Source organism: Haliotis rufescens, unplaced genomic scaffold, assembly GCF_023055435.1.
Source record: "Haliotis rufescens isolate VD_foot unplaced genomic scaffold, xgHalRufe1.0.p SCAF_6, whole genome shotgun sequence".
Taxonomy (NCBI): Eukaryota; Metazoa; Mollusca; class Gastropoda; order Lepetellida; family Haliotidae; genus Haliotis; species Haliotis rufescens.
The window spans coordinates 14,118,606-14,133,136 of NW_025964334.1; the positions used below are offsets into that span (position 1 = coordinate 14,118,606).

General features: G+C 42.4%; 1 protein-coding gene across 7 annotated transcripts in view; it reads left to right on the forward strand.

Annotated features, from left to right (window-relative positions):
* The window catches only part of LOC124135445 (mediator of RNA polymerase II transcription subunit 25-like), a 58,178-nt gene that overhangs the window by 16,735 nt on the left and 26,912 nt on the right, over positions 1-14,531 (forward strand). For 5 of the 7 annotated variants that reach the window (XM_046500774.2, XM_046500778.2, XM_046500780.2 and 2 more), the window contains exons 8-15: positions 319-384; positions 670-759; positions 1,587-2,086; positions 5,746-5,779; positions 8,072-8,659; positions 9,931-10,045; positions 10,482-10,647; positions 11,905-12,063. In XM_046500774.2, the coding sequence (XP_046356730.2) occupies positions 319-384; positions 670-759; positions 1,587-2,086; positions 5,746-5,779; positions 8,072-8,659; positions 9,931-10,045; positions 10,482-10,647; positions 11,905-12,063 (1,718 nt within the window). The remainder of the gene's footprint in view (positions 1-318; positions 385-669; positions 760-1,586; positions 2,087-5,745; positions 5,780-8,071; positions 8,660-9,930; positions 10,046-10,481; positions 10,648-11,904; positions 12,064-14,531) is intronic. The other 2 variants (XM_046500779.2, XM_046500777.2) reach the window with 2 other exon arrangements.

Sequence of the window (14,531 nt, forward strand, 5' to 3'; positions counted from 1 at the left end):
AGGAGTGAGTGAGTGAGTATGGTTTTACGCCGCTTTTAGCAATATTCCAGCAATATCACGGCAGGGGACACCAGAAATGGGCTTCACACATTGTACCCATGTCGGGAATCAAACCCGGGTCTTCGGCGTGACGAGCTAACACTTTAACCACTAGGCTACCCGACCGACCCTGAAGCCCTAGGAACTTTAAGGAGTCAAATTTGCTCCCTGCAGCTAGCGTTCCTTGTATTGTAATGACTACAATGAATTAATCAAGTGAGATGTGGTTGTTATTTTTTTAAATCGTACTTAAACAGTTATGTGTTGCCATGGTTTCAGAGAGGTCCCACAGTCCAAGCCTTGAAGAGGAGAAACAGACCAGTGAGCTTATAAAATCGTCCCTAGGTAGAGTTATCTCCCTTGTTCAGCTTGCTTCTTTCAAGGAGGTATTCTCAGGGTTCTCGGGAAGTTTGGAAGTAGAAAGTCAAGAAGATCTATCAACATTAAAATAACTGATCTTTGGTTGGAAAATAAGAATACATTTATATGTTATGGTCCTGTTAATCTCAAACTTTATGTAGATCTAACTGAATATAGTTTGAAATCAGTTTATCACTATGTTAATTTGTCATTTGAATTTAAATGTACGGACGTCTTTGTTTGCTTTTAATGACATCTTTTGTTTGTCAGGTTCTACAGGAACAAGTGGTGGCAGAGTTAACTCCCCTGCACCTGCCACCACCACTGATGGTCAGTTCAAGGTTCCACAAGCTACTACAGGCAAGATATAATTCCTTGGACTAAAAAAATAAAGTCTTGGTTCTCAGGCATCTTAAGGTCTGCTGCATGTTTCGTTTTTTATTTCCATTTTCAATTTTTTTCAAAAAGATCCTAATACCTGAAAACAATGTGTTCCCATATAGCACGCAGTTACTTCCCTTTACATGTGCACTACTTTACATCTTGTAAAGTACTGTATTTGTAAAGTACTTGTACTGCGCATCTTGTGTTATGGTCCTGGCAGCAATAGGAGTTTGTATGCTTGTTAATGTAGGGAGGCCCTTTCCCAGGTTGATGGTACACAACTGTTTATTTGGTTACATACCAGTTTGAACAAGAAAAAAAATAAAGAACCACCACTCGCCCACACTATATTTTTAAAAGTCATTGCCTGAGAACCTATTCTTTGGGGGTTTATTAAGCTTGGAGATATTCTCATATACCATGGAAGAGTAAATACTAATTATGCTCAAAACATCTGGGGGGGCACGGGTGGCCTAGTCGTCTAAGGCGCCGCGATTCGCTGTGCAGAGTTGCGTCCCCTGGACACGCCAGAAACCTATGATTCTGGGTTCGAATCCCGGTTCGCCCCGATTATGTTTCTAGGTTTGTCAGCACCATACCCGTGCTCGTGGGTTTCACCGAAGTGGTAAACGTCTGAGACCTGCATCACTTCGAGCTTTCCTCCCACATTAAGCTGACACGCCGTGATATAACTGGAATACTGTTAAAAGCGGCATTAAACCCAACTCACTCACTCACTCAAAACATCTGGAGCCTTGTACTGATTGCATGTTCAACTAATAAAATACCTTTGTTTGATACAGGCTTGCAGAATATAACACAACAGCCCTCACCACAACAGCCAGCATTGTCTCCTTTGAATCCCCAGAACTTAAACCAAGCTGTCACATCTCAGCCATCTCCTCAGCAACAGCAACAACAACAACAACAACAGCAGCAACAACAACAACAACAGCAACAACAACAACAGCAGCAGCAACAACAACAGCAGCAGCAACAACAGCAGCAGCAACAGCAACAACAGTCCATACAGACCCCAGGGTCGGGCGGGCTCAACAATCCCCAGGTTCAGCAGGCCAATCAGATGGGCATGGGACCCCCCATGGGTCAGATCCGACAGGTCAACCAGCCCAACCAGCAGCCCAAGATGGCCATGTCGCCTGCAGGGCAGCAACCTCAGAACACCATGGTTACCATGGCAAACACTATGATCATGAACCAGCAGTCCAGTCAGCAGGTGCGCCCTGTGTTCCTCTCACAGCAGGGGCAGATAATCAATGTGCCCGGTACCCAGGCAATACAGGTATACACACACGAGAGCACTTACCGAATTTACTTGAGCATTGGAAAAACAAAATCCCCAATCCAAATTCTATCTGTTCATATGATCTTTTGGTGACAGTTATATGTCCTGAGTTTCTTAACAAATGATGGTTCTTTTCGCCCGAGGCCAGTTTCACAAAGCAGTCTTAGCACTGAGACTGTTGCAAGTTGTTGGAGTATAGGAACTACAATCGTCTCAGCACAAGGATCGCTTTGTAGAACAGGGCCCAGAGTTCTATGTACAGAGTTCGTGAAACATTTTGAAAAAATCTCTTTTCACATCACCTGATTGGGATGATGTTTTGTTGTCCTTTTTTAATCGTGATTTTACACATGGTGTAAGTTACGCTATATAGAACTTGGCAGAAAATAGTCTTCCTGTAATAATGTGACAGTTAACATGGTTAGGAATAAGATATACCACCAGCAATTTTCACAGTGGAATGTGAGGCTGGTGTTTATAGGTGAGCTGGGGTGCATGGTGGTGAAGTGGGGTGTTTGGTAGTGAGGTGGATGTTTGGTAGTGAGGTGGATGTTTGGTAGTGAGGTGGGTGTTTGGTAGTGAGGCTGGTGTTTGTAGGTGAGCTGGGGTGCATGGTGGTGAAGTGGGGTGTTTGGTAGTGAGGTGGATGTTTGGTAGTGAGGTGGATGTTTGGTAGTGAGGTGGGTGTTTGGTAGTGAGGTGGATGTTTGGTAGTGAGGTGGATGTTTGGTAGTGAGGTTGGGTGTTTGGTAGTGAGGTAGGGTGCCTGGTAGTGAAGTGGGGTGCTTGGTTGTGAGGTAGGCAGATATGGATGAAAAATGAGAACTCTGTAGATAGACTCTGAACATAACTACATTATTCTCTTGTTAAGAATTTTCAGTAATTATGCTTCACCAACCTCAGATATTTGAAGGTGTAAATCTGACCTGAAACCTTGTCACATAGTCACGGAGGAAGTCCAGTATTTGCTATGCAGAGGGAGCCTAAGACACAACAAACACAAGGCCACGTTACCAACTTCGGTTCTCTCATGCTGTATAGAGCTGCCTGGGTATAACCCTTGTTACCGTGGAAACAGACCTGTCTACCTGCCTAGTGTGTAGATGATTGTACTGTGCGTGTGGTTGTGGTGTAAGCACATTCAATGCATTCTAATATACTCAGTGTTTTAAATCAACAGGTATTCGGAACACCAGGTCTTGCGTAATATTTCTAATAATTGTAATATGTTAACTGTTTAAGCATGTTAATACTGAGTATTTATTGGTAAAATATGAAACTGCCCATGGCCTATGTTATGTTTGTTTATAAAATACATACTTTTCGTAGTTAAAAGGTAAAATAATGGTGTTCTACTTCCATATTAAAATCACACTCTATGATATAATTGAAATATTTTGAAAAAAACCAACATATCCAAATCACTCAGGCAAAACCATTATCAAACGAAACAGGACACACTGTTCGTTTAATTTGGCTTGAGATGTACAAACATTTTTGTAAGATGAAATTCCTTTTGTTTGATAATCTGAAAACTTCCAACAATATGTGTTGTTCATGGCAGAAAAGCCAGTATTTTGACCATGTACCTTCGTGATGTTTGTGGTTTCTGGCCGTATCAGCTCTGGTAAAAGCTTTGTTATGTGCATTGAACTAGGAGGTTGACAGGTCTGACTGTTCTGTTCTGACATTGTGATGTGTTGTGTGTTCTTAGGTTGCGTATCTTGCATGTAGTTAAAAGTATTCTTCCTGTTTATCTACCCCTCACTCTACTGATAATCGCATCACAATTTTCATATTTTTATTTCGCAAATTAAAAAAACTCTGTTACAGTAGTGCATAATCTTAGTAAAAAGTTCCTACTGCCAAAAAATTATACGTTTATGTTTTTTATACTAATTTATTTAAGTTTTCTTTTGTTTTATTTTTATGATGTGTGTCACCATGGTTATTTGAGTTGATTACAGAGAACAGAAAGATAACAAAGATTGACTTTAGACATGTTAGGCTTAAAAAAATAAAATAATTGGTTCTCAGGCAATGGCTTTTGAAATTATAATGCAGGTGGTGGTTTTTGGTGTTTTTTTCTAGTATGTAACCTAACAGTTGTGTACAATCAACCTGTGTAAGGGCCTCCCTACATAAATGTATTCCCTGATGAGTAAAATACTGAAATACAGTATTGATACTACTGTTGAACTTGGAATATTTTGGGATTATTTTTTTTAAAAATGGAAATTAAGATGAATAGTGTGGCAAACTTTATGATGATGATGATGCGGTGGCTGAGAACCAAGACTATTATTTTTTGGCCTTAATGTAGTAGAAGTTTTTATCTGAATTGAGATATTCCATGGAGTGAGGGTGCGATGGAGCAGCCCAGTGATTAAAGTGTTGGTTCGTCATGCCGTGCATATTATATTACATTCCGAAATATTTGGGGAGGTCGGGTAGCCTAGTGGTTAAAGCGTTCGCTCGTCACGTCAAAGACCCAGGTTCGAATCCCGACATGGGTACAATGTGTGAAGCCCATTTCTTGTGTCCCCCGCCGTGATATTGCTGGAATATTGCTAAAAGCTGCGTAAAACCAAACTCACTCACTCCGAAATATACATCAAAATGTACTTGACTGACAGTATGAACTGATCCATACCAGCTTTATCAGTATTGGAGTCAGTGTTACTGTATCAGGCGAATTAATGGATCAGTTGATCTGACTTGGTGACTGGGTAGATTTCATGTAACCGTTACCCGATGGCATAGATCGAGTCACTGGATTGTCTGGTCCAGATGCAATTATTTACAGGACGCCCCCATCTGAATCTTGTTGAGATTGATGTTAGACAACGAAAAACAATGGCATTGTGTATTCGTAGCTTTCAGCCATGGGAGCTGTGCCAATTTACACTTGTCAGAGGGGTACTCAAAGTACGTGATCTACCAGTTGTCGGACTTTCATTTTTTGTGGAAACCTTGGTGGCTGAGTGGGTTAGATCGCTGACTTTGTGTGCTGGCGATTAGGTGCCTCACTCTGGCAAGTGTTGGTTCGAATCCCGGACGGGACTCAACCCATAAAAGTACGAGAATCTGTAATTTACTAAGAAAGTGTTATCCCAAATATAACATTTGTAACGAAAAACAAATACTGATTGGGGTTCTTTTTTAATGATGCTAATATGTCAACAAAGTCCGGCCAGCACCTAGGTCCTTATTTCCCAGCTTTGATGTATCAGCCCCAGCCTCCTCCACCTTCTCCTCTTGTAGTCACAGTTGTGTTGTGGTTGTGACTTTGTTTCACCTCGTTAAGTGTTTTCTTCATCAATGTCAGGTGAATTGTGACTCTGGTGTTTTTGTTGTTTTCAGCATTTATATCATTATTAATGAAAATATATGTGTTAATTTAACTGATGTGTTCAAATGCTAAGTGTAATAATAATGAACTGGTAACCATGGTAACTTGTAATCTAATGATATGTTATCCGAAGTATTTCATCTCTATTTGTCATTCTTAAAACTGAATATGTAAAGATTTTTATTTCACCATTCAATTGGAATTCTTTCATTATTCTTTTTTCTTGATTTAAACAAACAATTGTAAAATATTGTCCATATATATGCATCCTTCCATGTTTTGACCTTTCATTTGTTTGTTTCAGACTGTGAAGCAAGAGACAAACCCCATGTTCATCAGTAAGTGAATTCCATTATTGGACATAGGCTGGGGAAGATTGGAGGCAAAGTAGGCTGATGGCTGGCTAACAGCTGGGACAGCTGTTGAAGCCCCTTCGGGGATTTTGAGTTAAGCTAGGGGTGGTCAGGTAGCCAAGTGGTTAAAGCGTTCCCTCGTCACGCCGAAGACCCGTGTGTGAAGCCCATTTCTGGTGTCCCCCGCTGTGATATTGCTGGAACATTGCTAAAAAGCGGCGTAAAACCATACTCACTCACTCGCGACTTGCTTTATTGTGTGCCATTGTACCCGGATGACACAGGCATTGCTCATAGTATCAATCACTGGTTTGTATGGTCCAGACTCAATTATTTACAGGCTGCCGTCACATCTCTGGAATATTGCTGAGTGCAGTTTTTAATGACAAGCAAACAAATAGTTTTGAAAAATCGTAGCCCATGTGGTGTAAGTTAGCTCCCTGCTCTGCGGGTGATATGGATTCAACGCTATTCTCTATTGGCCGTAAATGTTGAAATCCGTATTCCCCTTGAGAGGTTGCTTAAAATATGCACAACGTCAGGCCCTCTGCTATTTCTGCTTGCCGTGGTCCTCAAGACCAGTAGTTATGTTGATTCCTGATAACAAACTTCAGACAGGGTTTGTACAGGCTAAAAAAAAACTTGAATTTTAAGATCCCCCTTGAACATGTTGAAAAGCCTTGATTGTAGTGCCATCCTGAAAATCAGTAACTTTAACTTGAATTTGTACAAATTGACATATACTTGTTAATCAATGTAGTAAAGGACACAAAAATATGTACCAAAGACGTTTAAGTGAGATTTATCACAGTGATAGATTTGTGTGCCAAAGATCCCGGAGAATTCATTAGAGACTTAATTTATTTTGTTGTTGATTGAAAATAAATCTTGTTGGAAAATGTGAGATGGTCATACCAGGTCTTACGACTAATATATAGTAAACTGGATTTAAGAAAATATTGACAGACTAAGGCTAATAACCCAACTGAAAAAGCCTTGAAAATGACAGTTGGAAGCCTTGAAAAGCCTTACAAATGCCTTTAGTTTAGTGTTCCATATCTGTATGGGATGAGGGGCGGTCGGGTAGCCTAGTGGTTAAAGCGTTCGCTCCTCACACCGAAGACCCGGGTTCGATTCCCGACATGGGTACAATGTGTGAAGCCCATTTCTGGTGTCCCCCGTCGTGATATTGCTGGAATATTGCTAAAAGCGGCGTAAAACCATACTCATTCAATCAATCACTGTATGGGATGACCAAAAGGAGTGTATGAAATAGTCTCAAACTATTGCTGGGCAGGTGGTTAGCCAGTCATAACAGTAACATGTGGAGGGGGTAACTCTGTTCTCGTCAACTTGCAACCTTGATTTGTTATGGTGTGTATTTTCATTTTTAATGGCCATATTGATGTATTTTGTTTAACTTTGAGGTAGGCATTTGAAAATCACTTACAATTTTCTTATCGGGTTAGGAACATTTCAGAATCTAGTGGGTTAGCAGGCACACTGGCATAAATACCCAGAACCATAATTGAAATAAACAATACCATATTAGACGTAATAAGCACCCAGGGCACTCTCAAAATTAGAAATAGGGGCCTCTTATTAGAATCTAGTGGGTTAGCAGGCACACTGATTACTTGTGTTGTATGTGTCAATCCAGCCCTGTTCATGCAATGTATTATGTTCCTTTTCTGTTGGGATAAATACCCGGAACCATAATTGAAATAAACAATACCGTATTTGATGTAATAAGCACCCAGGGCACTCTCAAAATTAGAAATAGGGGGCTCTTATTAGAATATAATTTTGGTGAAAAAAACCCCAGAGATGAAAGATTGTAAATTTCGTGGTTTATGCTGACAGCCTGAAATGATACAAAAGAAAAGTTGGTGCGTATTATAGACGATATATATTTTCCAGAATTTGATTGCCCATAATTAAGGGTGCCTGTAACACACGAGTGCGTATTATACACAAATAAATAAGTCTTGTGTACATTGATCAATAGGAAATAAGCAAATATCGCCGTGGGCACTTATTACGTCGAATACAGTACTTAAAATTGTTATCCAATCAGGATACAATCATGACTGACTGAGATCTTCTATTTAGTTAATGGTAAGAGAGATTGAGATTGTGACGTCTCTTCTGAAATGAATTAAGGGTGTGTAAAATCTTGTGTCTCATTGAACAATATCTCCTTTATGTTGGATAAGTGGTAATTGGATATTTGTATGCACAATGTTTTATGAGTGTATCATTTCATTTGAATTCTAGACCGACAGAGTCAAGCTCAGCAGCAGCAACAACAACAGCAACCACAACAGCAGCAGCAGCAGCAGCAACAACAACAGACAACAGACAGAATGATGCCTACTCAGAGATCTGGTGTTACCATGGTGAGTACCCAGAATCCAATGACAGCACAAGGACTGATGACATCACAGCCCCAGGTCATGATGACCCAGTCAGGCATGGCGACCTCACAGCCAGGGATGATCTCCTCTCAGCAGAACATCATGACCTCACAACAGAACATGCAACAGAACCAGCAGCCCATCAAGATCCGGGTCAATCTGCCCAACCAGACCACCATGACGACCATGTCCAACCAACCAGTGTCCATGCAGACCGACGTCTCCCAGGGTCTCGTGTCACAGCCAGCGATGTCCATGCCGGCGCAGCAGGGGATGAGCCAGTCCTTCATGCAGGCCGGGGGTCAGCAGGGGGGTCAGCAGATCGTCATGCAGGGGGCGGGGTCAGCTCCAGCCATGGGGGGTCAGGTGTTCCCAGGGGCTGCCGATGGTGGGGTGGCTGATCCGACAAAGGCTGCAGTTCAGAACAACAAGAAGATCATCTGGAAAGGTAGAGTTGCTTGTTGGATGGTTTTGAGAGACTGGACAAATTTCACATTTGAAAACGTGCTTGTAGGACTAAATATTTCTTTTGGCAGTAACTACGGATTATGATTAGTGTAATGATGAATATGTTTGGTTGCCAAATGGTTGGTTGGTTTGTTTGACGCCGCACTCAGCAATATTCCAGCTATATGACGGCAGTCTGTAAATAGTCCAGTCTGGACCAGACAATCCTGTGATTGGCATCATGAGCATCGATCCACGCAATTGGGATACAATGACATGCATCAACCAAGTCAGCGAGCACGACAATCATAGTTGCTTTTTACAGCAAGCATGGGTTCTACCCCGGATCTTCACAGGTCGGTTGCCAAATGACAATTTAACAGCCTAAGGTAACCTGAAAGGATGGGTGAAGTCTATTCTGGATACACATAGAGGTCTGCAGGGGCTAGACTAATGCATGTCAGTGAACCTGTGAAGATCATGGTTAGAATAGGTCTTCAGCTGGTAGGATGAGATTAGGAAGCTTGGGTAGTATACTCCCCAGGGAGTTGAGAATGATGGTTGAGTGCACACTGTGTGGTGTGGAAATATGCACAATATAAATGGCCTTTTTTATTATTATTATTATTATTATTATTATTATTATTATTATGATTCAGCAACCCATGCTTGGTATATACTAATGGAATCGAATGGCCAGACTTGCTAACTTGGTTGATGCATGTCACTGTATACCAATCGCGTAGATCGATGCTCAAGATGTCGATCTGTTCTGGCCCAGACTCCATTATTTACAGACCGCCGTCATCTGGGGATATTGCTGAATGCGGCGTTAAACAACAAACAAGACAAGGCATATCAACCCGTGAAGATTCCGGGGTAGAATAGGTCTTCAGCAACCCATGCTTGCCGTAAAAGGTGACTATGCTTGTCGTAAAAGGCGACAAACGGGATCGGTTGGTCAGGCTCGCTGACTTGGTTGATGCATGTCATTGATCCTGATTTCGTGGATCGATGCTCATGATACTAATCACTGGATTGTCTGGTCCAGACTCGATTATTTACAGACCGCCGTCATATAGCTGGAATATTGCTGTGTGCGGCGTTAAACAACAAACCAACCAACCAACCAACCAACCAACAAGGCATATCAGTGGTTGTTGTGGTGTAGGATTGACTCATTACTAGCCAGAGGTTGATGTGCTGTGTGACATCCGTCAGTTGACTGTTGACTTGTGCTGGTTGCCCGGCTACAGCTCTGTTCTGTGTCAGGTTCCTTGGAGTACCAGGAGAAGCCCAAACCACAGGGTCCCCCCAACGCTGTGCAGCAGAAGAACACGAAGACACTCAACTGTTGTGTCTCCATCCTCAACACGGAGCCTGACCTGTAAGCACCATTACCTGATGGGAGGGTGGGGTTATTAATTAGGTCACATGCTGGGTCACAGTTGGGTGGGGTTTGATATGGCGATCAGCATGTCTGTCTGTCTGTCCGTCCATTCCGGAGCAGAACACCTAACCATTGAATATTTCTTGTTGAAACTTGCTATACAGATCAGTCTAGTGGTGAACTGGTGTTTTTTGATGATTTGGGATATTTAATAATACTGAACATTATTTTTTTCTTCTCTGACCAGAAGTTATCCAAAGGCAATAATGAACCCCAACTGGGGCAAAAGTAGCCAAGCTCCATTTCTGAATTGCACCAGAAGAGGGGGGTGTCTTGTGTATATTTTGTGCATTTTCGTGGTTGAATTCACTGTGCTTCAGTTGTAACCTTGAGAATATAAAAATCCATACCTGTTGTTGTGCATCCTCTTCAGCAATGCGAGGAACTGGCCTGAGAAGCTGGTGATGCAGCTCCTGCCCCAGCCCATGCTCCATGAGCTGCAGAGTCTGTTCCGCAACTCCAGACAAGTGTCCTTCCACTTCTCCCCCAACGACCTGGACGCCCTTCGCAACCTCTACCGCATCATGGGAACAGGATTTGTATGTTGGATAGTCTGGCTTCTTTATTACTTTAGTTGATTTAGTGTCTGCCCCCGCTCTGCCCCCGCTCTGCCCCGTCCGTCCCTCTGCCCCGCCCGTCCCTCTGCCCCTCCCCTTCTCTGCCCCGCCCGTCCCTCTGCCCCATCCGTCCCTCTGCCCCTCCCCTCCTCTGCCCCTCCCCTCCCCAAAATATTAAATGACCAGACCTATAAGGAATATGTTAGTAAGGCCGCCGTGATGTTATCAGGAAAATCTCCAGCACCCCATGCTTGGGAGCGATGGCTAATCATGCTAATGAACATATGTGAATTACAGTAAACTATGTTTATAACAAACATACATGCAACGAACTGACAGATACAAAAAACTTATTTCTTGGTGCCGGACATTTGTGTATAAATGCTTACATATGCTTATAACGAACAATGGTTATGACTTACAAAAATTAGTGGTCCCTTTATCCGGGGTAGAATAGGTCTCCAGCAACCCATGCTTACTGTAAAAGGTGACTATGCTTGTCGTAAAAGGCAACTAATAGGATCTGGTGGTCAGGCTCGCTGACTTGGTTGAAGTATGTTATCGATCCCAATTGCGTGGGTCAATGCTCATGATATCAATCACTGGATTGTCTGGTCCAGACTCGATTATTTACAGACCGCCGTCATATAGCTGGAATATTGCTGAGTGCGGCGTAAAACAACAAACAAACAAACAAATAGTGGTCCCTTTGAGTTCGTCACGACCGTAGTTTACTGCAGTTTACGATGTGTATCTTGGCTGATTGATGTCATGCTGCCCTGATGTCATGCTGCCCTGATGTCATGCTGCCCTGATGTCATGCATTGTTTCCCATGCTTTCGACCACTGGTTTGCCTGGCCTGGCCTGGCCTCGTCTTGATTGCTTACCTCACTGAAAGGCTGCTGTGATATGGCTTGATATTGCTGACTGGCATAAAACAACATTTACTCCCTGGTTTTCCTGTGAGGGTGCTGGGTTACGATTGGCCCCCTGCAACCCATGCTGGTCGTAAGAGGCGACATACTAGATCAGGTGGGCAGACTCAGTGACTTGGTTGAAACTCATTGCTCCCCAACTGCGTGTATTGTTATTCACAATATGTGGCCCAGAATCGTTTGTTTACAGCCAGCCATCATATAGCTGGAATAGTGTGGCGTTAATGAAACAAGAACACAAACTAACAAACCCCCTCGCTTGTTGACCAGCCCTGTCCAGTACTGTCGGTTGTTGTGTTCCAGGCTGGCTGTGTCCACTTCTCCCAGACCGCCCAGTGTGATATCCGAGTGCTGCTCCTGCTCTACAGCAGCAAGAAGAAGGCCTTCGTCGGACTCATCCCCAACGACCAAGTCGCCTTTGTCCAGGGCATCAGGAACGTGCTTAATAAAGTCCGAAACAAGGTGTGTGATCACAGAAGTAGGAGCAATCCTTATGTCTTTTACCTCGGCCACTTGGGGACTCAGGGATAGAATAGATTCCCAGCAACTTAATCTGGTCATAAGAGGCATTGACACAAGTTTCTTACATAATCTGAGAGTTAAATCTTTCGTAACTACCTTAAAGTGTGAAAGTTAAATAATGTTGGTGCCAGGTTTGCTTTGAACTATGTGCAAGTGGGCCCTAGATGTTAGTCAAGGAGTTTATCATCACCTATGACAGAAGTAGATCTGTCTTACACAACACAGTAACATGACTGGCAATGATATTTCTCACTGACTGTTCTAACAAACTAAATGAAAAGCTTTTGAATCGAAGGGGTGTAGGGGTAACCTGGTGGTTAAAGTGTTATCTTATCCTGCGGAAGGTCTGGGTTCAATTCCACACATGGGTATATTGTGTAAAGCCCCTTTCTGGTGCTCCCCATGCTGAAAACATGTAATAACTTACTCATTCTTGTGTCACATACGTTTTATTGCTGTGAATAGCTGCAACATTGGAGATCAATAATCACTCTCTCACTCACTCGCTCACTCACTCACTCACTCACTCACTCACTCACTCACTCACTCACTTTTTTAATATGATGCTTCTCTCACTATGCTGTAACATACTGTTATTGTGTAAAAACATTTCATATAAAGAGGGTCTGATGTAGAATAGGTCTTCAGCAACCCATGCTTGCTGTAAAATGCGACTATGCTTGTTGTAAGAGGTGACGAACGGTATCGGATGGTCAGGCTCGCTGACTTGGTTGATGCATGTCATTGAATCCAATTGCGTGGCTTGATGCTCATGATGTCAATCACTGAATTGTCTGGTTCAGATTCGATTACTAGTATTTACAGACCGCTGTCGTATATCTGGAATATTGCTGAGTGCAGCGTTAAACAACAAACAAAACAAACAAATCATAGAAAGATTATTCAAGGATTTAAATGATCTGTGATGTTTTGATTCATATTACCATGACCACCCAGGAATAATATGTCTTGTAAAATCTTTGTCTTGCAGGATTTCTATTTTGTAAGAATGATTACTTTGGGATATATGAGAGAAATATTTATGATGATGCTGAGTGCATGTCCATGTTGGTTGTTACATATATGCATGTGGTAGACATATACAGTGTGTTATATATAGCCATTCCATTGTGTAGAACACCCTGCACCCAATCATCACCACAGCTTTGTTTGGAGGACCCGTAAATGAGGCTATAAATAGCAATCCAGTCAACTTACACTGTTCGTTCATGGATATGGGCGGTTGCGTAGCCTAGTGGTTAAAGCGTTCGCTCGTCACGCCGAAGACCTGTGTTCGATTCTCAACATGGGTACACTGTGTGAAGCCCATTCTGGTGTCCCCTGCTGTGATATTGCTGGAATATTTTGTAAAAAAGGCATAAAACCATACTCACTCACTGGTTCATGGATAAGCCAAGCAAGAATCTCACCAATACTTGCCTTGTTGCGTGAAAGATTTGTTTTGAGTGCAGTGTGAATTATATGATGCAAAAAATAGTGAGTGAGTGAGTGAGTTGGGTTTAACGCCGCTTTTAACAGTATTCCAGTTATATCGCTGCGTGTCAGCTTAATGTGGGAGGGAAGCCCGAAGTGATGCAGGTCTCAGACGTTTACCACTTCGGTGAAACCCACCAGCATGGGTGTGGTGCTGACAAACCTAGAAACATAATCGGGGCAAACTGGGATTTGAACCCACAATCATAGGTTTCTGGCAAACCTGCAAAAAAATCAAATCTAATTGCACTGTTCTTAAAGCAGTACGTCCCTTGATGAGTGCCTCTCAAATACAATGTGGATTTTCTTGTAGTTAAAAGACTGCTTTCGCCAGTCTTAATGTTCATTTTTTTGTATTAGGTTTCGAATGAATATGTGGAATGCTTGCTTGTACAAAGTCATGATCTTGAGTACCCTCTGGGAACATTCATTCACAAAGGGCAGTTTAACCGGGTGGTGGTAGTCAAACTCATTAGCGAAAAATATTCTGTGTTAAGTTGGATATGCCACTTCCGAAACAAAGCTGTGTAGCAGATGGATCCAGGATATTTACGTAATAGACTGGAGATGTGATATCCTGTATGGGAGATGGACCCTGTATCCTGTACAGACAAGGTGGAGGATGTCCTATCTATCCCAGGGAGACCACTCACTCACTCACTCACTCACTCACTCACTCACTCACTCACTCACTCACTCACTCACTCACTCACTCACTCACTCACTCACTCACTCACTCACTCACCTCGTGAATCAGAATGTTTTGTTGTTTTGAGGGGAAAATATTGATGCAGAAATGATGAAACTTGAATTAACATCTGGCAGCTTTGTAGTTTAAATTTATATTTTTGGACTAAAATTGTGTTCACAAAACTGGGGAGGAAGCAATACCCTTAGTCGTCACATTAATTCCA